The sequence below is a fragment of the Trichechus manatus genome, unplaced genomic scaffold, assembly GCF_000243295.1.
Source record: "Trichechus manatus latirostris isolate Lorelei unplaced genomic scaffold, TriManLat1.0 scaffold00040, whole genome shotgun sequence".
Classification (NCBI taxonomy): Eukaryota; Metazoa; Chordata; class Mammalia; order Sirenia; family Trichechidae; genus Trichechus; species Trichechus manatus.
The window spans coordinates 7,675,878-7,698,866 of record NW_004443976.1 but is presented as its reverse complement, the minus strand read 5'-3'; the positions used below and the strand labels follow the sequence as shown (position 1 = coordinate 7,698,866).

Sequence of the window (22,989 nt, the reverse complement as noted above, 5' to 3'; positions counted from 1 at the left end):
AGCAACACACAAGCCTCCACTGACAGATGGGTGGTGGCTGCACATAAGGTGCACTGGCCAAGAATCAAAACCAGGTCTCCCGCATGGAAGGTTAGAATTCTACCAGTGAATCACCATTGCTCCCAAACAAGAGGAGACCTGACTGATTAACCTATGTCTTAGCTGACCCCTGAGCTCTGCCCCAATCCCGTAAGATGTTTGGGGCAAACAAAGAGCCGCCCTCCCTGCAGAGGATGCCTGCATTTTCTGCCTGTTCCACCCAGGACTTCTTCAGGACTCCTGCTGGCCAGGATCCTGCTCACAACAATGAGACAGAAGTGAGATGGTGATTACAGCAAGAGATGGGAATCTGGTTAGACGCTGGGCAGCTTTCCAAGGGGAGTTGCAGCCAGCATATTTGAGGAGAAAACAAATGGCGCACTAGGGTCCCCCAAAATAGAAACCAGCTTTGCGCTGTTTCTTCCAACATGGAGGAGGCTGTGGGCTGTGGGTCCATTAGGACAAGCTCCGGTCTGGGAAGTGGAAGCTGCGGATTATAGTCACAGCCCAACAGTCACTTCCATGACCTTGGGCCACTCGCTTCTCCGTTTCCTCATCTGTAAATAACGAGGCTAGAGAAGGTGACCTCGAAAGCTCCTTCAGTTGTAACAGTCTCTGATTCTACCTGCAGGGCAGGGGCAGTGGCGGGGGTGGGGGTTACTCATGCCCTTCTAAAATCTCTGGAGATGAATATCAATACCACCACCAGGCAGTCGGCCCCTTCATCCCCTTGGTGAGTGATGAGGATGCACTAGAGGTGTAGTTTTCAAACTGCTATTGGTAAGCCATATAGTCTTTTCTTAAAAAAATAAATCTTACCTACAAGCCTATACGAGAGACCACAGTGGGGCTCTCCTCTTGGAGCAAATAGGGTGGGCCTGGAGCATGCCCTTGCCCCCATCCCCTTGCCCTGACTGCAGCAGGAGACCGCCAGAGAATACATAGCTATCTTTTTTTTGGCTTTAAACACGGAGTACCAGATATTCTTAAATCAAAATCAACAAAACCTGATGATTCAGGGAACATTTATTTGAATTGAAAGGGATTTGTTTATGAATTCCACCACCCGTTTGTCAGTCTGTTGTACTATGGTGGCTTGCATGTTGCTGTGATGCTTGAAGCTATGTCACTGGTATGCCAAATACCAGCCATGATGGACAAGTTTCAATGGAGCTTCCAGAATAAGACAGATTAGGAAGAAAGGCCTGGTGATCTACTTCCGAAAATTAGCCAGTGAAAACCCTATGGATCACAACAGAATATTGCCTGATATAGTGCTGGAAGATGAGCCCCATAGATTGTAAGGCACTCAAAATACACAGTGGCCCCAACAATAGACTTGAGCATACCACGGATTGTGAAGATAGCGTAAGACCTGGCAATGTTTTGTTCTCTTGTATGTGGGGTCACCATGAGCTGGAACCAATTCAGTGGCAACTAACAACATGAGCATTTACAAATTACTTTCTGGAGGATTTGCCCCAGTGCTGTTTTCTAGGTTCTGCCTCCCATCCCCCGCCCGAACGCATTCCTGCTTTCGTTCCATATTACTTCGTATCTGATGGGAATCTCCTCCCTTCCTAAGACAGAGTGATAGGATGAAAGGCACCATCTTTAAAGTCAACAGTCTGTTTCCAAAACTCTGCCTGTGGGACCCTGAAAAAGTCACTCCTCTCTGGGTTTAAGTTTCCTCCTTCGTTACATGAGAGTGTTGGGCAAGGTGATTTCCAAGTTCTCTCACAATCTTAATTGTGCTTATGGGGAACCTGTACATAGATCAAGAGGCAGTCGTTCAAACAGAACAAGGGGATACTGTGTGGTTTAAAGTCAGGAAAGGTGTGCGTCAGGGTTGTATCCTTTCACCATACCTATTCAATCTGTATGCTGAGCAAATAATCTGAGAAGCTGGAGTATATGAAGAAGAACGGGGCAACGGGATTGAAGGAAGACTCATTAATAACCTGCGTTATGCAGATGACACAACCTTGCTTGCTGAAAGTGAAGAGGACTTGAAGACTTACTAATGAAGATCAAAGACTACAGCCTTCAGTATGAATTACACCTCAACATAAAGAAAACAAAAATCCTCACAACTGGACCAATAAGCAACATCGTAATAAATGGAGAAAAGATTGAAGTTGTCAAGGATTTCATTTTACTTGGATCCACAATCAGTGCCCACTGAAGTAGCAGTCAAGAAATCAAATGATGCATTGCATTGGGCAAATTGGGGAAAAGATCTCTTTAAAGTGTTAAAAAGCAAAGATGTAACCTTGAGGACCAAGGTGCACCTGACCCAAGCCATGGTGTTTTTAATCGCCTCATAGGCATGCGAAAGCTAGACAATGAGTAAGGAGGACCTAAGAAGAACTGATGTCTTTGAATTATGGTGTTGGCAAAGAATATTGAATATACCATGGACTGCCAAAAGAAGGAACAAATCTATCTTGGAAGAAGTACAGCTAGAATGCTCCTTAGAAGCAAGGATGGCGAGACTACATCTCACATACTTTGGACATGTTATCAGGAGGGACCAATCCCTGGAGAAGGACATCATGCTTGGTAAAGAAGAGGGTCAGCAAAAAAGAAGAAGACCCTCAAGGAGATGGATTGACACAGTGGCTGCAACAATGGGCTCAAGCATAACAACGATTGTGAGGATGGCACAGGACCGGACAGTGTTTAGTTCTGTTGTATGGTTGCTATGAGTCGGAACTGACTCGACGGCACCTAACAACAACAAAACTCACAGTCTGGGATTGTGTATCCATCGTGAGCCCTCGTAGCTGTGGACACATTGCCTTCACAGGTGAGCTGCGCACCTGGCAATGATGCCCCCTCCCTTTTTTTTTTTTTTGGCTACAGATTCAGCAGAGGGAATATACCCAGAGGGGAGACCTTTGGGGCTGCCTAGAATATTTGCCAGCAGCTCTGCGAACCCCCACAGCCTCTATAGGAAACAGTGCCGTGAGCGTGTGAGCAAGCACTAGAATTATCACATAAAATAGAACATTCCTGGTGGCTGCTCTGTAGAGGCTCTTAAAGCAGTGAATAGTCATCGTCAGTACAATGTGCGATTACTCCCAGTCAGTCTACCCTGGTGGAGTGGCCACGGAAGCTGCCTTATTTGCTCAACAAAAAGCAACTGCACAGAGGAACACAGGCCTCTGGCCCCATACCCTTCCCCATAGCATAGCCAGGGGTGTACAGCTCTTGAGATCTGGAAGGAGCCCACGAGGTCCCCAGGGGGCAGAGCCCTCAGTCAGATAGCAGCTCCATGCTGTTCTTGACTTTCTGGCCTGAGGTCAGCTTGAGGCTCCTGCAGAGCTAGAGGGCCCCCGGGAGCTCCTGCATGGGGAGAGGAAAAGCTGGGGGCTTAATGCGAATGGCAGCTCCCATTTATTGGGGCTTATTGGTGCAGATACTAGACAGAGCATTTATACACAGGATCTCATGTAATCCTCATCACTTCCTGGATGTGGGTATTACTATCTGATTTGATAAATGCCTTGTTATTTACACAAGGAAACATGGCCACTCTCATTTCCAAGTCCTTCTACTTCTGCTTATACGATAACATTTATTATAAGGTCTTTTTTCTTTTTCATATAAAGAAATACAGAGGAAAAAAAAAAAAAACTAGCCCATGATCCCACTCCATAATCTCTGAAGACTCTGTAAATATTACAAAAATAAATACACATACATGCTTGGAAAATTCAATCAGCAAAGAAAGTAATAAAAATCAAGGTGAAAGTGTCTCTCCCTTTATCCCAGCCCCTCTCCTCAAAGTAAAGGAAGGTTTAATAGTTTCTATGTATAATTATTTCCAGAAGAACGTATGCCACCACTTTATGCTGTAAGCCTTGCTTTTTTTTTTATGCTTTCTTTACCTTAGGGAATCTTTCCATATCAATACATATAGTTCTTCTTCTTGTTGTTAGTTGCAGTCAAGTTGGTTCAGACTCATTGTTACCTTATGTGTAACAGAACCAAACATTGCCAGGTCCTGCACCATTCTCACAGTCTTTGGTATGCTGGAGCCCGTTGTCACAGCTACCATGTCACTCCATCTCATTGAGGGCTTTCCTCATTTTCGCTGGCCCTCTGCTTTACCAAACATGATGTCCTTTTCTAGCAATTGGTCTTTCCTGATGATGTGTCCAGAGTAAACAAGACGAAGTCTCGTCATCCATGCTTATAAGGAGCATATAGCTCTACATCATTCATTTTAGTGGCTGCCAAGCTTTCTATCATATGGATGGATTCTGGTTTATTTAGCCAGTTTCATATTCGTGGAAACCATTGAAATCAATGCTGCACTGTCTATCCTGGTTCATATATTATGACAAATTCATATATTATGACAAACTCAAATTTGTCTGCATATTAAAAAAAAAAAAAAAAACCTGTTGCCATCGACTCGATTCCGATGCATAGTGAAACTTATAAGACAGAGTAGAACTGCCCCATAGAGTTTCCAAGGAGCACCTGGCGGATTCCAACAGCCGACCCTTTGGTTAGCAGCTGTAGCACTTAACCACTACACCACCAGGGTTTCCTGTCTGCATATATGTAGTATAAATTGCTAGCAGCGCATTATTCAGTCCAATTACTCAGTCAAAGCCATGTTCTTCAGATAAGGAATAAGAGTGCCCACTCTTGCTATTGAGTATCATCAAATTCTTAAATTTTGCCAAGCTGATTGGTTTAACAAAGGCACCTCATGTCTTGATGTGTGTTTCCTTAATTATACATTAATCATATTTTATATATTCATTGGCCTTTTGTGTGTTTTTTTAAATTTTTCATTTAGTAATTACCTATTCATAGTGCTTTTTTTTTTTAGTTTTTTAAAATCTATTTATTATTGATAGGGTTGTTTCTGTTTTGTTTTGTTTTGTTTGTAAATAAAAGTAAAGACCCTTTGTCACATGTACTGAAAATATTTTCCCGGGCTTTAGCTCCTGTTTTGATTTTTGTCCATGGTATATTATTCCACTCAGAAGTTTCCGCGGTATATGTGGTGCACATTGGAGCTCACCCGTGTGTCCAGAGACCAGCTCCATTTGTGTTCTGAGTACATGCTCTGCATTTCCAGCAGGTTCTAACAATGGAGAGCTGATCCCTTATCACTGAAGCTACCTTTGTTTTCATCTCATCACCACGCACTTTATGACCCTATCTACACACCAGATTTCCCCCGGCGGCTCCAGGATCATTTAATTTTACCTTTGCCAATAAAGACAATTTGTTAAATGGTTTAAAAATTGTGTAATCTAATTTAGCAGTCTTTTTGTGAATTTTTGGATTTGTAAACTGCTCGAAGATTACAAATAAATACATCCGTGGTTTTAGAACTTCTATAGTTTCAATTCTTGCTCGACAGATTTCATCATCAGGTAGTTTTTTCTTACCCCCAGCAAGGACTCACTGGTATTTTAGTCCCTGAGTTCTTAAAAGCTGGAGACCATTTGTTGCCTTTATTCTTGAAGGATAATTTGGCAGGGAATAAAACCCTTGAGTAAGTTATTTAACCAAAAACAAACTATCGATCTCTACCTCTCTATCGCTGTTTCTTTCTCTATATCTATCTGTCTATCTGTCTGTCTACCTACCTACCTACCTATCTATCTATCTAATAAGCAAAATAGAATAAAGAATTATTCAACAAACCTTCCTCAACTACCCAGGATAGGAAATAAAACACAGAAGCACCTTGTACACACTGCCTCAGTTACATCCCTCTCCCTACCTCTAGAAGTATCTGTTAACCTGGAATTAGTATTTATCATTTCCCTGAATTTATACTCATATAACACCACATAAGCACATGCCTTTAAATAATATATGTGTATTGCATGTTTTAAAACTCTATGTGATGTCCTGTATTTCTTCAGCTTGTTTGGTGTACTCAGCCTTATAACTGAGAATCATATGTGTTCATACTTAGAGCTTTGGTTCATTTCATTTGCATTGCTGTATAGAATTACATTGTAAGAGTATTCCTCTGTTTACCCTTTTTCTGTTGGTGGGTGTCTTAGTTATCTAGTGCTGCTATAACAAATACCACAAGTGGATGGCTTCAACAAACAGAAGTTTATTGTCTCACAGTTTAGTAGGCTAGAAGTCCAAATTCAGGGTGTCAGTTCCAGGGGAAGGCTTTCTCTCTCCGTCGGCTCTGGAGGAAGGTCTTTGTCATCAATCTTCCCTTGGTCTAGAGCTTCTCAGCACTGGGACTCCTAGTCCAAAGGACGTGCACTCCTGGCTGTTCTTTCTTGGTCTTATGAGGCTCCCCTGTCTCTCTGCTCACTTCTCTCTTTTATATCTCAAAAGAGATTGACTTAAGACACAACCTAATCTTTTAGATTGAGTCCTGACTCATTAACGTAACTGCCTCTAATCCTGCCTCATTAACATCATAGAGGTCGGATTTACAACACATTGGAAAATCACATCAGATGACAGAATGGTGGACAGTCACACAATACTGGGAATCATAGCCTAGTCAAGTTGACACACATTTTGGGGGGACACAATTCAATCCAAGGCAGTGGGAATACAGTTTTTTTCCCCAGCTTGTCTCTATTGCAAACAATATTGCATATGAACAAGCTTGTGCATAGCTCCTCATGCACATGTGTGAAAATTTATCTTGAGTGTGTCCCTAAAGGTTCTATGACTATATCAATATTCATCTTTATTAGCCATTGCCAAGTTTCTTTCCAAATCAGTTGTGCCAGCTTACAGTCCTAGCAGAAGTACACAAGAATTCCTGTTCCTGCTTATCCACATCCTTGCTGATGCTCGGTAGTCTCAGATATTTTTTGCCAGTCTGCTGGGTGTGAAATGGTATCTCATTATGGTTTTAATTTGAATTTCCCTGATTACTTGTGAGATGGAGCACCCACTCTATGTGTATTGGCCCTTCGGGTTTTCTCCCCTGTGACTTCCTTTTCGTCTCTTTTGCCTATTTTTTTTTTTTTTTCGTATTGGGTTGTTTTCCTTTCTTTTTAATTCAGAGTTATTATGTGCTCTTGAAATTGATGTACATATAATTTCCTAGCTTTCGACTTGTAGTTTCATGACTGCTGTTGAAGTATCACAGTTTTAAATTATTTCCTCTATAGTTTGTGCCTTTTGGATCTTGCTTAAAGATCCTTCCCTATGCTGAGATTATTAACATATTCTTCTATCTTCTAACAGCTTTAAGGTTTTGAGTTTTCATATTCAGGCCCTTAATTCCCCTTGAAGTGATTTTTGTATATGTTCTTTTGTGTGTATGTATATATTTCGTTCCCAGTTGTTCTATATCTGTTTAGTGAAAAGTCTGGCTTTTATTCTGAAGAAAGTTTTCTATTCTTTCTTTTCCTTATTTTCAATGAGTTTTGAAGTAGGGGAGTGGAATGAAAACATCTTTACTCGAAAGTACTAAAACTCCATTGCCGTGGAGTCATCTCCAATTCATGGCAGCCCCCTGTGTGCCAAGGTAGACTGTGCTCCATAGGGTTTTCAATGGCTGATTTTTTAGAAGTAGATCACCAGGCCTTTCTTCTGAGGCATCACTGGGTGGACTTGGAGCTCCAACATTTCAGTTTGCAGCTGAGTATGTTAACCATTTGCACTACCCAGAGACTCCTCAAAAATACTAGCAAACTCTTAACTAGTGCTAGAAAGTACTGTTCTGAATTTTTGTGTATATTAACTCGTTTAGTCTTCTCAACAGCCCTATGAAATGGTACTATTATTGTTTCCATTTTGCATTTGAGGACAGAAAGAAGAGCAGGGAGATATTTGAATCTTGTTAGCTGGGTTCCAGAATTCATGTTCTTTAACCAGTACACTGTTCTGCCTCTGTAGAAATAAAAGTCTCAAAGTTCTTGAACAGGTTGCCCCACTTTCTACAGGTTGAGCGTTTTATGGAGGACACTGATGGCTTAGTGGCAGAATTGTCCCCTTCCGCACGGGACACCCGGGTTAGATTCCTGCCAGTGCACCTCATACCAGCCACCACCAGTCTGTCGATAGAGGCTTGTGTGTTGCTATGATGCTGAACAGGTTTCAGTGGCACTTTTAGACTAAGATAGACTAGGAAGAAAGGCCTGGCCATCTACTTTTGAGAATCAGCCAGTGAAAACCCTATGGATCACAAGGGACTGATGTGAAACTGATCATGGGGGTGGCACAGGCCCGGGCAGCATTTTTTTCCATTGTGCACGGCAGCTAACAACAAGAACAAAGTGTTTTATGAGGTGGGCATGAGTTTCTTTATATTTTTAAATGGCATTTCACGATGGTACATCCAGATATCGGTCCCTTTTAAAATACAGTCTGACATTTGATTATTTCTTTTGATCTAAGGACTAAAATCTTTCATCTGCTCAGAAGACAAATCTATGAGCATCGTGCTTCTGAATTATCCCTTGTTTTTTCTTCTGGGAGTCTTATTTTAAATAGTTTGTGACTCTTGGAGTTGTTCTTTGTGTTTCTTCTTTCCATCCATCATTCTCGTCTCTTTGGTCTTCCCCACTGAGTGCCCAGTGCCTTCCTCTCGTTTGACTTTCCTTCACCAGTTTCCTTCAGTGTCCAGTCTGCTGTGCAGGCAAACTGGCCTGATCGGTTCATTTTCTTCCTACGGCTGTTGATCACATTTCACCGATGGAAAATTTTCCTAAATCATGTTGAGATCACCATTCGCATGTGATCTCATTTCTTTCTTCTGTTTCTTGATGCAAACCTCTTTTACAGAGCAGCTGTCTCTACAGTTACTCGAAGCCGTTTCCTTATTAGAGCCACTAGCATTGCCCAGCTCCAGGAGCTCATCTTGGGCTTCTCCTTAGCCTTAACCTGCCTCCTCCCTGGGGACCGTTGGGACCCAGTGCCGTCCCTGTGACTTCTGCTGACATTCAGGAAGGGCTTGGGGTTCTGCCAGAAGGTCGAGGCCAACAGGCAGAGAAGGAGCTAGAATAAATCTCTGCCCCTTTGGGGAGACTGGACAGTGGTGACATTGAGGAGGCAGGGGCAGAGCTGGGGTCAGGTCATCCAGATGCTACCTTGCACGCTTCAGGCCAGCAGGCAAAGGCAGGCGTGCTCTGCAGCCTAAAGCCACCCCGTTGCCGGTCGAGGACTGTGTGTTTACTTTTTGGTGACTTGGGTGTGCTCAGGCTACTTGATGGGGGCACTTCACAGAGTGGTTGGGCAGTGACTTCAAGCTCTTGTTTACCTCTGCCTAGAGCTCTGCAGGGTACAGGGATGTTTCTCTGGAACTGGTATTGGACAAAGTTCCTACTCCCTTGGCCTCCTCCCCTGATAACCAGCAGATAGATAGAAGCTCTGGGCAGCATCTGGAGGACCGAAGAGGGGATGGATTGTTCCTTGAGTTATGGCTAACGAATTCTGTGATATCCATTTGTTGTGGATTGAACTGTGCTCCCCCAAAGTATGTGTTGGAGCCCTAACCCCTATACCTGTGGATGTAATCTAATCTAATCCAATCACCTTCCATAATGTAATCCAATGTAATATAATCAATTGATCAGTTGAGGTCATACCAGTGTAGGGTGGATCCTAAACTTAATCACTTCTGAGTTACAAAAACAGCAGAATGGAGACACACACACACACAGGGGAAGACAGACACCATGTGAGGACCTCCAAGGAATCTAGGAATGCCTGGGGCTACTGACAAGGAAAAAATTGGGACCACTGAGCCCCTAATTTGGACTTTTAGCCCCCAGAACTGTGAGAAATTAAATTTCTATTCTTTGAAGTCACCCACTTGTGGTATTTCTGTTACAGCAGCGCTAGGTAACTAAGACACTATTTCTACCGCTTAGATCATAAACTCCACATATCCCAGGGCAAAGAGGAGGCACTGACACCCGTCTTTTCTTACGTCCACCTGCGTGGGGCTTCACTTCTACCGTTCATACTGTTCTCCTGCATGCTAAACTGATTGTTCCCTGGGAGGGTATGTTGTTATTGTTGGTTGTCATCAATTCAACTCTCACTCATGGCGACCCCATGTACAACAGAAGGAAACATTGCCAGGTCCTGTGCCCTGTTCACAGTCCGTGGTGTGCTCAAGTCCATTGTTGCCACCACTGTGTACTTTGAGTGCCTTCCAAGCTAGGGGGCCCATCTTCCAGCACTGTATCAGACCATATTCTGTTGTGATCCATAGGGTGTTCGTTGGCTAATTTTCTGAAGTGGATCACCAGGCCTTTCTTCCTAATCTGTCTTTTTCTGGAAGCTCCACAGAACCCTCTCCAGCCTGGGTGACCCTGCTGGTATTTGAAATGCCGGTGGCATAGCTTCCAGCATCATAGCAACATACAAGCCAGTAAGTATGACACTGACAGATGTGTGGTAGGAGGAGAGTATAGGGAATGGAAATCATTCCAGACTTTTACCTACTAGCATTGGCCCTGGATTCAGCTGAAGACTGCCCTGTCACTAGTTCTCTCTAACACAGTGGTTTATAAAATGTGGTCCCTGGACCCGTGGGCATCCTCAGCATCACCTGGCCTTGTTAGAAATGTAAATGATCAAGCCTCACCCCAGACCTATAAATCAGGAATTCTGGGGCTAGGGCCCAGCATTCTGTGCTTTCTAGGTGCATCTGAGCGTGCTCAGGATTGAGGATCACTGCTCTGATGAATGCTGAAGCTCCACTGTGTCTTCTCCTCTTCTCCTCATGACTGGCAGCTTTCCCGAGTGTCCTGAGAAAAGCTCTTTAAGATACATGAAGACCTCCTGGAGAGTTCGGTTCTCATGGGCCCGGGGAGGTCCCTAGACTTGGTTTTCATGTTGGCTTTTTATTTCATTGACCCTGGCATTTTCCAAGTTAATTTGACCATAGAATTATTTATTGCCGTCAGATGCTCTTGATCCCATCTCATTCCCTTCAGCATATTCTTTTCTTCCCTCTTCAACACCTCAAAGCTCCAACTTCTATGAATTCATATCTCCGAATGGACTTTTACTTCTCCTGGCATAGCGTTTCCACTCTGCCTTGGTTGAAGCCTCAGTAAAGAGGCACACTGGACTCCTTTAGGCTACAGGGGGTAAGGTGGTTAGGGTTAGCATTGTAGGAAGATGGTGGACTTTGGAGGCAGCTAGGTCTGGTTGGAATCCAGGATCTATTACTGACTTACTCCATTTACTTGGGAGAATGACTTTTTTACACAGAGTTCTTATGAGGCATAAACGAAGCCAGGTGTGTGCAATAGAATAAACGTGGGAATTGGAGTCTGAAGACCTGGATGCTAATGCTGGCTCATTCTTCTCCTAACTTTAGACCTTTGGCCTCTATTTTCCCATCAGTAAAATGGGAAGAAAAATCCACTTACCATATAGGGTTGATTACATTTTTAAATAAATCCTATATATGAAAGATCTTTGCAAGCTTCAAACTGCTATAAAATGTTAGCAATTATTATGTTAAATAAAAGAAGCCTTATGTGCAGACTCTCAAATCCACTGCCTGACACATAGTAGGTGGTAAGCAAACTTTGGTTCTCTTTCAAACAAGCATAGCCCCAAAGCACTAGACCAAGGCTTAGTCCTGAGGGACCTTGTTCCAGCTGACAGGTTAGAATGATTTCTAAGTAGCACAGACACTATTTTATGTTCCACCTTCCTCAGTATTGATTTGTTTATGAAAAATTTTATTTATAAGAAGCACAAAAATAAACCAGTCTAAATTCCGCAGGATGTATCCCAAGTTCTGAATTAATGAGGCCCAAATTTATGAGGTTTCTGAATTGCCTCTTTTTCTTCTTTGTCCTTTGTCGGGGGCATGGGATAAAGTGATTGTGTTACCTGACAAGGGCTCCTGCTCTCCCTGGGTGTGTAGTCCCCTCCACACCCTGTCCCACCCCACTCCTTCATCCCCTGATGAAGATGATTTCTCCAGGCACGAGAGTCCAGTTTCTGGAGCAGTGACGTGGCTTGGGGTATGGACAGAGCCCCTTAGTTCAGCTCTAATAATTCTGTAAAATTATAAGTTGGGACCGTAGTACTTTATGGAAAGACAGTCCCTCATGCACAGTTGTTCCCTGCAGAATCCAATATTTTACTCCAGAGTGGAGGGAGGAAGGGAAACAGTGGCACAATTCTCTTATGTTGCTGGTGCCCCAGGATAACACTTCTCACAGTATGGTCCCTGGAACCACAGCATCATCATCCCTTGGGACCTGTTAGAAATGTTGAGCCCCATCCTAGGCCTGATGAGTCAGAAACTCTGGAGGTAGGGTCCAGCAGTCTGTATTTTAGCAAACCGTCTGGTTACCCTGAGTGTTTGAGAGCGTTGGTCTAGGAGAATAAGGAAGGATCTGGGCAGCCAACTCCACTCTCCAGAGGAACTTAAATAGGGTGTGGTACCTGGCACCTAACAGGGTCCCCAATAAATGTTCATTGATCCTACCTGAATGAACTGAACTCAGCATGTTTCTCTGCTTACTCTAGGGCAGAAAAACCAGAAACCAGTTGCCATTAAGTTGATTCCAACTCATGGTGACCCTATGTGTGTCAGAGTAGGACTGTGCTCCATAAAGTTTTCAGTAGTTGATTTTTCGGACAGAGATTGCCAGAGCTTTCTTCCAAGATGCCTCTAGGTGGTCTGGAACTTCCAACCTTTCAGTGAGCTGCCAAGTGTGTTAACCATTTGTACCTCCCAGGGACTCGTACTCTGGGGCAGTGGTTCTCATACCTGGTGGCACATTAGAGTCACCTGGAAAAATACCCCTGCCTAAACCTCAAGGCTGACCAACTGAACAAGAATTCCTGGAGTTTGGGTCGGGGCATCTGTGTCTTTAAAGCTTCCAGATCATTCCAACATTCACCCAGGGTTGAGATCTACTGATTCAAAGAGTGCCACTTGGAGAAAAATTTTGATTTAGATTTTCTTTGCATTTATCATAAAACTTTCCATAGAAATTTATTTTTCCTATTTGCATTATAAGGTCCTTGGGTGGTATAAACTATTTGTGCTTGACTACTAACTTAAAAGTTGATGGTTCAAACACAACCAGCAGCACCACAGAAAAAAGCCCTGGTGATCTGCTTCTGTAAAGATTACAGCCAAGAAAACCCTATGGAGCAGTTCTACTGTGTAACATTTGGGGTCTCCATGAATCAAAATCAGCTTGACGCCAATGGGTAAAAACCACATACTCATTGTAGAAGAAAAAACTGGGAAAATACAGAAAAGTTGAAAGGAGAGAAGAAATAACACTCATGTTGTACTGATCCAAAGGTGTCTTAGTTATCTGGTGCTGCTATAAGAGAAATAACACAAGTGGTTGGCTTTAAGAAACAGAAATTTGTTCTCTCAGGTTTAGGATCTGATCCCATCCCCTTGGCACTCATGAACGGCAGCCCCACACTCCACAGCTGAGTTGGTGAAGATCTGTCTCTTTAAAACATAGGAGGCCATGGCTCCAACCTTTGAAACCCAACAGTTCTGCTGATTCCCGAGTTGCTCCAGGGTGGTCCGTTTCTTTTCTTGGAGGACAACAGATGTAGCTCCTTTGGTCTGTTTCCTGCCAGCAGAATGTCAAGAGGTGGACAACATTCTTTCCTTTCTTTCTCTGTCTACTTCTAAGTTGATGGGTTTTCGGCTGTGGTAGTTGGTTAGATCCATCAGTCACAGGCTTAATCTCTTTAACAAAAGATTGTATAGCCAAGTCCTTGGTGAACATTGTAGGACATGTGTCCTTAGTTTGTACAACAGAATTTTCCAAATTTTTAAATTCTATTTTTATTTTGCACAGTTCATTTTTAAGTGCATCTTTTTCCCCTTGCATTTTACTATAAGCAGCAAGGAGAAGCCACATGGCCTCTTTAAGATCTTGCTTAGAAATATCCTCAGGCAGATACCCAAGTGTATCACTTACAAGTTCTACCTTTCACCAAACATTTGAACATAATTCAGACAAGTTCTTCGTCACTGCATAAAAAGCATCACCCTTCCTCCAATGTTCAATCACATGTTCATCATTTTCTTTTAAAGCCTCACCAGAGCCACATTAATGTCCACATTTCTAGCAACATTCTGTTGCTGGTGCCATATGTATTCTCTAAGATGATAGAGACTTTCTCTATAGCTCTCCTGATTTCCTTCTGAGCCCTCACCAGAATTGCCTTTGATGTCTATAATTCTACCAACAGTCTCTTCAAGGCAATCTTGGCTTTTACTATCAGGTGCCTTAAAACTCTTCCAGCCTCTGCCTGTTACCCAATTCCAAAACCACTTCCACATTTTAGGTATCTGTTAGAGCAGCACTCCTACTTCTCAGTACCAAATTCTGTCTTAGTCATCTAGTTCTGCTATAACAGAAATACCACAAGTGGATGGATTTAACAAACAGAAATTTATTCTCTCACAGTTTAGGAGGCTAGAAGTCTGAATTCAGGACGCCAGCTGTAGGGGAAGGATTTCTGTCTGTGTTGGCTCTGGGGGAAGGTCCTTGTCTCTTCTGAGCTTCTGCTCCTGGGCAATCTTCATGTGGCTTGGCATCTCTCTTCCCTGGTCTCTGCTTTGCTGGCTTGTATAGTCTCTTTTGTATCTCAAAAGAGATTGACTCAAGATACACTCTACACTAATCCTGCCTCATTAACATAACAAAGACAACCCATTCTCAAATGGGATTATAACCACAGGCAAAGAGGTTAGGATTTACAACACACATTTTGGGGGGACATAATTCAATCCATAACAAAAGGTAATCATCAAGATCTTGGTGTGTTTTCTTTCAATCCTTTTGTTGCATGCAATGGTTTAAGTTTCTTATTGCATTGTGATCATATTTAATATATCATTTTTTGTTCCGTTTAAAAAATTTTTTTTCAACTTTTTAAAATTGTGCTTTAGAAGAAGGTTTACAGAGCAAATTAGTTTCTCATTAAACAATTAATACACATACTGTTTTGTGACATTGGTTGCCAACCCCACGACATGTCAACACTCTCCCCTTCTCAACCTTGGTTTCCCCATTATCAGCTTTCCTGTCCCCTCCTGCTTTCTCATCCTTGCTCCTGGGTTGGTGTGCCCATTTGGTCTCGTTCTGTTTTATGTCTAATCTTTGGCTGAAAGGTGAACCTCAGGAGTGACTTCTGTACTGAGTTAAAAGGTTGTTCAGGGCCCATATTCTCAGGGTTTCTCCAGTGTCTGTCAGACCAGTAAGCCTGATCTTTTTGTGTGAGTTAGAAGAATTTTTTGTTCTACATTTATCTCCAGCTCTGTCTGGGACTCTCTATTGTGATCCCTGTCAGAGCAGTCTGTGGTGGTAGCTGGGCACCATATAGTTGTGTTGGACTCAGTCTGGTGGAGGCTGTGGTACTTGTGGTCCATTAGTCCTTTGGACTAATCTTTCCTTTCTGTCTTTGGTCTTCTTCATTCTCCTTTGCTCCAGACCGGGTGGGACCAATGGAGTATCTTAGATGGCCGCTCACAAGCTTTTAAGACCCCAGATGCTAATTACCAAAGTAGGATGTAGAACATTTTCTTTATAAACTATGTTATGCCAGTTGAGCTAGATGTCACCGGAGACCATGATCCCCGGCCCTCAGCCCAGTAATTCGGTCCCTCAGGGAGTTTGGATGTGTCTGTGAAGCTTCCATGACCTTGCCTTGTAGAAGTTGTGCTGGCTTCTCCAGTACCATATACTGCCTTATCCTTCACCAAAGTTATCACTTATCTATTGTCTATATGCTGGTTTTTCCTCCCCACCCCTCCCCTCCCTCGTAACCATCAAAGATTGTTTCTTTTCGTGTGTAAACCTTTCCATGAGTTTTTATAATAGTGGTCTCATACAATATTTGTCCTTTTGTGATTGACTTATTTCACTCAGCATAATGCCCTCTAGATTCATCCATGTTATGAGATGTTTCTCAGATTCATCATTGTTCTGTATCATTGCATAATATTCCATTGTGTGTATGTACCATAGTTCGTTTATCCATTCATCTGTTGATGGACACGTAGGTTGTTTCCATCTTTTTGCTATTGTGAATAATGCCACTATGAACATGGGTGTGCATATGTCTATTCATGTGACGGCTCTTATTTCTCTAGGATATATTCCTAGGAGTGGGATTGCTGGATCGTATGGTATTTCTATTTCTAACCTTTTAAGGAAGCGCCATATCATTTTCCAAAATGGTTGTACCATTTTGCATTCCTACCAGCAATGCTTAAGAGTTCCAGTCTTCCTGCAGCCTCTCCAACATTCCTTGTTTTCTGTTTTTTTGATTCGTGCCAGTAATGTCAGGATGAGATGGTATCTCATTGTGGTTTTAATTTGCATTTCTCTAATGGCTAGTGATCACGAGCATTTCCCTATGTGTCTGTTAGCCACCTGAATGTCTTCTTTGGTGAAGTGTCTGTTCATATCCTTTGCCCATTTTTTAATTGGATTATTTGTCTTTTTGTTGTAGAGGTGTTGGATCTTCCTGTAGATTTTAGAGATTAAATCTTTGTCAGATTTGTCATAGTCAAAATGTTTTTCCCCACCCTGTAAGTTCTCTTTTTACTCTTTTGGTGAAGTCTTTTGATGAGCATAAGTGTTTAATTTTTAGAAGATCCCAGTTATCTAGCTTAATTTCTGGTGTTTTTGTATTGTTAGTTACGGTTTGTATCCTGTTTACGCCATGTATTAGGGCCTCTAGTGTTGTTTTGGTCCATTTTTAAACTTAACATTACATCTTAAGTAGTTCCCAATATTGTTATAATCTGTGTAAGTACAGTTTTTTTTTTTAACACACTGTTGTGGTAATGGGTTTTCCTCATTTTCACATGTATATGCCTCAGGGTGGCATTTAGAAAGTCCTTTCCTTCTTTATGTGCCCGAATTTCAAGCCTGTTAGAAAATCACATTTTGTCTTAGTTATCTAGTGCTGCTATAACAGAAATGCCACAAGTGGATGGCTTTACCAAACAGAAATGTATTCTCTCACGGTTTAGGAGGCTAGAAGTCTGAATTCAGGGCCCAGCTTCAGGGGAAGGCTTTCTCTCTCTGTTGGCTCTGGGGGAAGGTTCTTTTTTGTTGTTGTTGTTGTGCTTTAAGTGAAAGTTTACAATTCAAGTTAGTCCCTCATACAAAAATTTATACATACTTTGTTATGTGACCCTAATTGCTCTCCCTATGCTGTGACAGCACATTCCTCCTTTCCACCCCTGATTTCCCATGTCCATTCGGCCAGCTCCTGACCCTCTCTGCTTTCTCATTTCACCTCCAGACAGGAGCTGCCCATTTAGTCTAATGTATCTACTTGAGCTAAGAAGCACACTCTTCACGAGTATCATTTTATGTCCCATAGCCCAGTCTAATCTTTGTCTGAAGAGTTGGCCTTGGGAATGGTTTTAGTTTTGTGCTAACAGAGAGGCCTGGGAGCCATGTCTTCCAGGGTCCCTCCAGTCTCAATCAAACCATTAAGTCTGATCTTCTTACTAGAATTTGAGTGCTGCACCCCACTTTTCTCCCGCTCCGTCGGGGACTCTGTTGTGTTCCCTGTCAGGGCAGTCATTGGTGGTAGCCGGGCACCATCTAGTTCTTCTGGTCTCAGGCTGATGGAGTCTCTGGTTTATGTGGCCCTTTTGTCTCTTGGGCTAATAGTTTCCTTGTATCTTTGATGTTATTCATTTTCCTTTGCTCCAGGAAGGTTGGGACCAATTGATGCATCTTAGATGGTCGGTTGCTAGCTTTTAAGACCCCAGACGCCACTCACCGAAGTGGGATGCAGAACATTTTCTTAATACACTTTGTTATGCCAGTTGACCTAGATGTCCCCTGAAACTATGGTCCCCAGACCCCCCGCCCCTGCTACTCTGTCCCTCGAAGTGTTTGGTTGTATTCAGGAAACTTCTTAGCTTTGGTTTAGTCCAGTTGTGCTGACTTGGGGGAAGGTTCTCGTCATCAATCTTTCCCTCATCTAGGAGCTTCTCAATACAGGGACTCCGGGTCCAAAAGATGTGCTCCACTCTCAGCACTTCTTTCTGGTGGTATGAGGTTCCTCTCTCTCTGCTTGCTTCTCTCTCCTTTTATCTCTTGTAAGATAAAAGGTGATGCAGGCCACACCCTGGGAAAACTCCCCTTACATTGGATCAGGGCTGTGACCTGAGTTAAGGGTGTTGCATCCCATCCTAATCCTCTTTAACATAACCTAATCTTGCCTCATTAACCACAGGCAGAGATTAAGATTTACAACACTTAGAAAAATGACATCAGATCACAAAATAGTGGACAACCACACAATACTGGGAGTCATGGCCTAGCCAAGTTGACACACATTTTTGGGGGACACAATTCAATCCACGACACATTTTGAACGTCGGCAGCTAAACATGGACTCTCTCTCTCCTTGAGTTTCTTCTCCCACAGTCCTCACCTGTCCTCCATCTTTTTCTCTACCCCAACCCCACAGGTGGATGGATGCATTAGCTGACAAGGGGTAAGTTCTTACTGCAGAAAGTCAAAAGAGGAAAGCACATAAATATTTTTCCAATATTTATAACCACCGTTCTACTTGTCAGCCTCAGCTGATGATGTTGGATATCCCTAAGCCACAAAGCTTGCCATCCCATAAGCTGTGGTAGACTCATAAAACATACGCATACATAGAGCAGTCCCATAGATCAAACCCATTTCTGTATGCTTGGAAAAGGCAAGAAAGCAAGCAAACAAGGCAAGGAAGAGAAAGAAGGGAGGAAGCTGGGACAAAGGACAGGATGGTGGGACAAAGAGACTGCGTATGAGGTGCACTGGCTGGGAATCAAACCCAGGTCTCACACATGGAGGGTGAGAATTCTACCACTGAACCACCAATGCCTCATTCCAGTGCTCTCTCTCTCTCTCTCTATATATATATATATATATAATTTTTTTTTTTTTTTCATGACTACGTTTATCTTCTAAGTTAACTGCTGATTTGAAAAAAGTGCATCACCATTTTTGGGTGAGATTGAGCTGCGTTCATTTTCTGTGTTGATGTCCTGGATTCGCCATGTAAATTTGGTTCCATTTTCTTTGCAGGGCATTATGGGAAGGACACTTACCGAAGTGGAGGGCCTGATCTCCATAACTTCATCTCATCTGGATTTGTCACATTAGGAAGAGGACACACGAAGGGTACAGTGGAAACCATTTTTTACTAAATACAGAGTTTGCCTGGGGAGAACCAGTCTGAAATGTGAAGATGGTGTGGAGGCCAGAGGCGTGCCCGGGACAGGAGTGAGTGGGGTGGTTCAGTTGCCGCCTGTCCTGGTGACATGCGTTGCTTCTGACAGGAGTGACTTTAGAGGGAAATAGACTTCCAGGAGACATCTGAGCTGCTCCACCCATGGTGTGGGGCAGGACCCAGACGCCTGTGGCTCCCTGAGCCGGGGAGCCACGGGCAGTGTGGTGGGAAACACTGCCAATGAATACGGCAGCATTCGCAAAGTTTTTTCTCCTCTTGGCTATTACACCTTTTCCTTTTTAAAGCAACACTTTATAAACCGATGCCAATGTTCTGTCCTGTGGGTTTCTAAGTCAGCGTGCATGTCGAGGGTTTCATGGACAGCCCAGCACCCAAGTGTGTCTATGTAAACAGGCGATGATGTGGACACTGAGGTAGAGGTTGTGCAGACCTTCAGACGGCAAGATGAAAGCTCACATAGCCTTTCTGCCGAGCTGCTTTCTGACCTAGCTGCCAGCTTGCCGAGCATCTGCACGGGGGTATGGAATCCTCCACTACTGTGTCTTTTGTTTAAACAGAGTCCTACTAGCGTTGTGAGCATCTGTCACACCAAGAGTCACTGGATCCCTAACTCCATTGATTACCTTCCTACCACCTGTGTACTGTTATAGACCAAATGTGAATTCTGTTGTAGGGATGGTATATCCCTGTCTCCCACTGCAATCTGTGTCTGTTTTAAGTGTGAGTGAACAAGGAACTTTGCAATATTTTCTTACCTTCCATGCACCTACTTTTTAAATTCACTGTGTGATGTTTGTTTATCGTATAGAAAAAAAAAATATCTGTATCTGTGTATGTATTTTCTGTTGTGTCTGTGTCTAAATAAAGTTTATTGAGGCTACAGGTGGCATTTGTGGCTACTAAGAGTTGCAGAATCAAAATGGGACCAGCTGGGGAAACGGGCTGCAGTTAACCAGTGGAAGATACAATGCTAGTTATACCCATGTCAACTCAAACCTGGGTTGCTGGCCCTCACATCACCCATTTTAGTTTCTCTAAAAATTAACCTTCCTAACACCTGTGTACTATTTTTAAAACAACGGTAAACATTTATTATTTATTACTCACGGTTTCTGTGAGTCAGGAATTTGGGAGCCACTTATCTGGGTACTTCTGGCTTGGGGCCTCATGAGGTTGCAGTCAAGATGTCATCCAGGGTGGCATCATCTGAAAGATTAACTGGTGCTAGAGGATCCGCTTCTAAGATGGTTCACTCACTTGGTGCTCGCTGTTGGCAGGAAGCCTCAGTTGCTGTCCTTTGATGCTCTCTCCATGGGCTAATTGAGCATCCTCACAGAATGGCAGCCGGTTTTCCTCAGAGGGAGTGATCTGAGAAAGAGAAAGGCATAACCACAATGCCTTTATGACCCACTCTTAGAGGATACACTCCATCTTGTTTGCAGTATCCTTTTGGTTACACAGGTCAGCCCTATTCAGTGTGGGAGGGCGCTACACAGACATGTGACTATCAGGAAGTGAGGATCATTGGGGATCGTTTTTGAGGCTGCCCACCACACACCCCTACAACCCATAGAGCAGAGCCACAAATCTGGATTTTCACAGAACGTGGCAACTTTTACCAAGTCTTCCCAACTGCAATCATTTCCCACCATTGCCCCTACCCCTTGTAGGTGGTGCAAGGTGAAACACCAAACAATCTGATCAGTTAGAACTCTTTATGTGTTATGTAAATACTATGGCTTTTGGTTCATGCATTCACTCAACAAACACTTAATGAGGCCTACTATGTGCTGAGCAGTATACAGAAATTAGCAAAATAAAATCTGTCCTTATGGAGCTCACATTCTATTGGGGGAGGCAGAAAGACTAAATAAATCAATATATATCAGGTGACAACAAGCACAAGGGAAAGATGTCAAACAGGGAAGGGGGCAGAAAGTGCTGAGGCAGGAAGCTGCTCTGATCAGGAAAGGCCCTTCAGATAAGGTGGTAACTGAGCAGAGACCTGCATCCCAGGTGAAGTCATCAGGAAGGCCTTGAAGTAGATCCTTCTTGTTGTGTCAAGAAATAGGGAGAAGGCCAGTGTGACTGAAGTAGGATCGAAGAGGTAGAGAGTGGAAGGAGATATCCACAGCAGGGAACAGATCATGCCATTTATCAAATGGTGGACACCAAGCTGACTTTGAGTTAACTAGGCCTACATCATAGCAACATAAAACATTCTCTATCCCTACCTGTCCTTTTGGTCACTGTTACCTGAGCCATTCAGAATACTCTGCCCATGCCTTGCTGTAGCCACTGCTTTTTATTCCCCACCTTGCTATTCTCCTTGTTCCATACTGTACCCCACTCTCCTGTGCATGCATTGCCTGTTCCCCCCTTTGTCATCCTTACCAGGCCCTCTCCTCCATTCCCTTCTACCCAAGGCCTCCAATACCTCCTCTTTCCAGGAATGTCCCTGGTGTACAGTTTCTTATTTAGATTATAACTAAAGTTTCATGAGCCAAGAGACTGAGGTTGAGGGTTGGGAGTTTTGGAAATGGGGATTCCATTCTAATATCAGGGACCCTTTCATCCCTGGACAGCCTGAGTTTTTAGAAAAGTTCCAACCACCATTCTCCCTTCCTTCACAGCAAACTGATTTAAATTCTGAGTGGTGCCTACAAGCAGACCAGCTCCATGCAAATACCCATGGGAAGGGCACTACCTAAGTCGCCTAACTTGGGGCCATTCTCTAGCACGTGTGTTTAATTGTTTAATTCTCTCCCTTCTCTTTTTCTCTCTCTCTCTTTTTTTTTTTTTTTTAACTTCAACTCCAGTTACTGCCTTTGTAGTCCCTGTTCCTTAATCCGCTTTTGGCCTTCTTTCTACATTTATCTTAGGCCTTCTAGTGGCACCTGACCATTGTATAGCCTCACTGTGATTGTCAGGACTAATGGAGTAGCCATCTTGTGCTTTAGAGGGTAAACCATTGTCCTGCTAACCCATATCACTGAACTTAGATGCATTTCAAATCAGATCCGATGAGCCAAGAACCAAACATTGATGGTTCCTGCTCTAAATGGCATTGGGACCCTTCAGTGGGATGTGTGGTTGACACCAGTCCAGTCCACCACCTTAGAGGCCACAGAGGCAACCTAGAAATAGAAGTGCACCATAGCCTCAGCGGAAGCTACTGCAACTTCAGGGAGTCGGGCGGGAGGATGCACGTAAGTCAGTATGCTTTCCGACAAGATCCATAGGCACGTGGATAATTAAATCCTATCAGATAAAGCCCCAAATAAATGGATATTCTTTTTATTATCATTATTATTGTGGTAAAATATGTATATAACAAAACATTTGCCAGTTGAACAATTTTTCCATGTTAAATACTTCAGTGACATTGATTACATTGTTTATGTTGTACAACCGTCACCACTATTCTTTCCTGAAATATTCCACCACCATTAACATAAACTCAGCGTCCCCTAAGCAATGACTCCTCCTTTCCCCCTCCTCCCCACCTCTGGTAATCACTAATAAGCTTTGATTTCTATGTTGTTGTTATTAGGTGCTGTCAAGTCAGTTCCAATTTATAGAGACCCTATGTACAACAGATGGAAACACTGCCCAATCCTGCTCCATCCTCACAATCGTTACTATGATCTAGCCCATTGTTGCAGCCACTTTGTTAATTCATCTCATTGAGGGTCTTCCTCTTTTTTGCTGACCCTCTACCTTACCAAGCATGATGTCCTTCTCCAGGGA

The 22,989-nt window shown here is 43.2% G+C and overlaps 1 protein-coding gene across 1 annotated transcript in view; it reads left to right on the top strand.

Annotated features, from left to right (window-relative positions):
* The window catches only part of SHISA6 (shisa family member 6), a gene marked incomplete at its 5' end in the record, with an annotated part of 359,526 nt that overhangs the window by 156,743 nt on the left and 179,794 nt on the right, over positions 1-22,989 (top strand). The window contains one exon of the mRNA XM_004376194.2: positions 19,074-19,169. Within this exon, the coding sequence (XP_004376251.2) occupies positions 19,074-19,169 (96 nt within the window). The remainder of the gene's footprint in view (positions 1-19,073; positions 19,170-22,989) is intronic.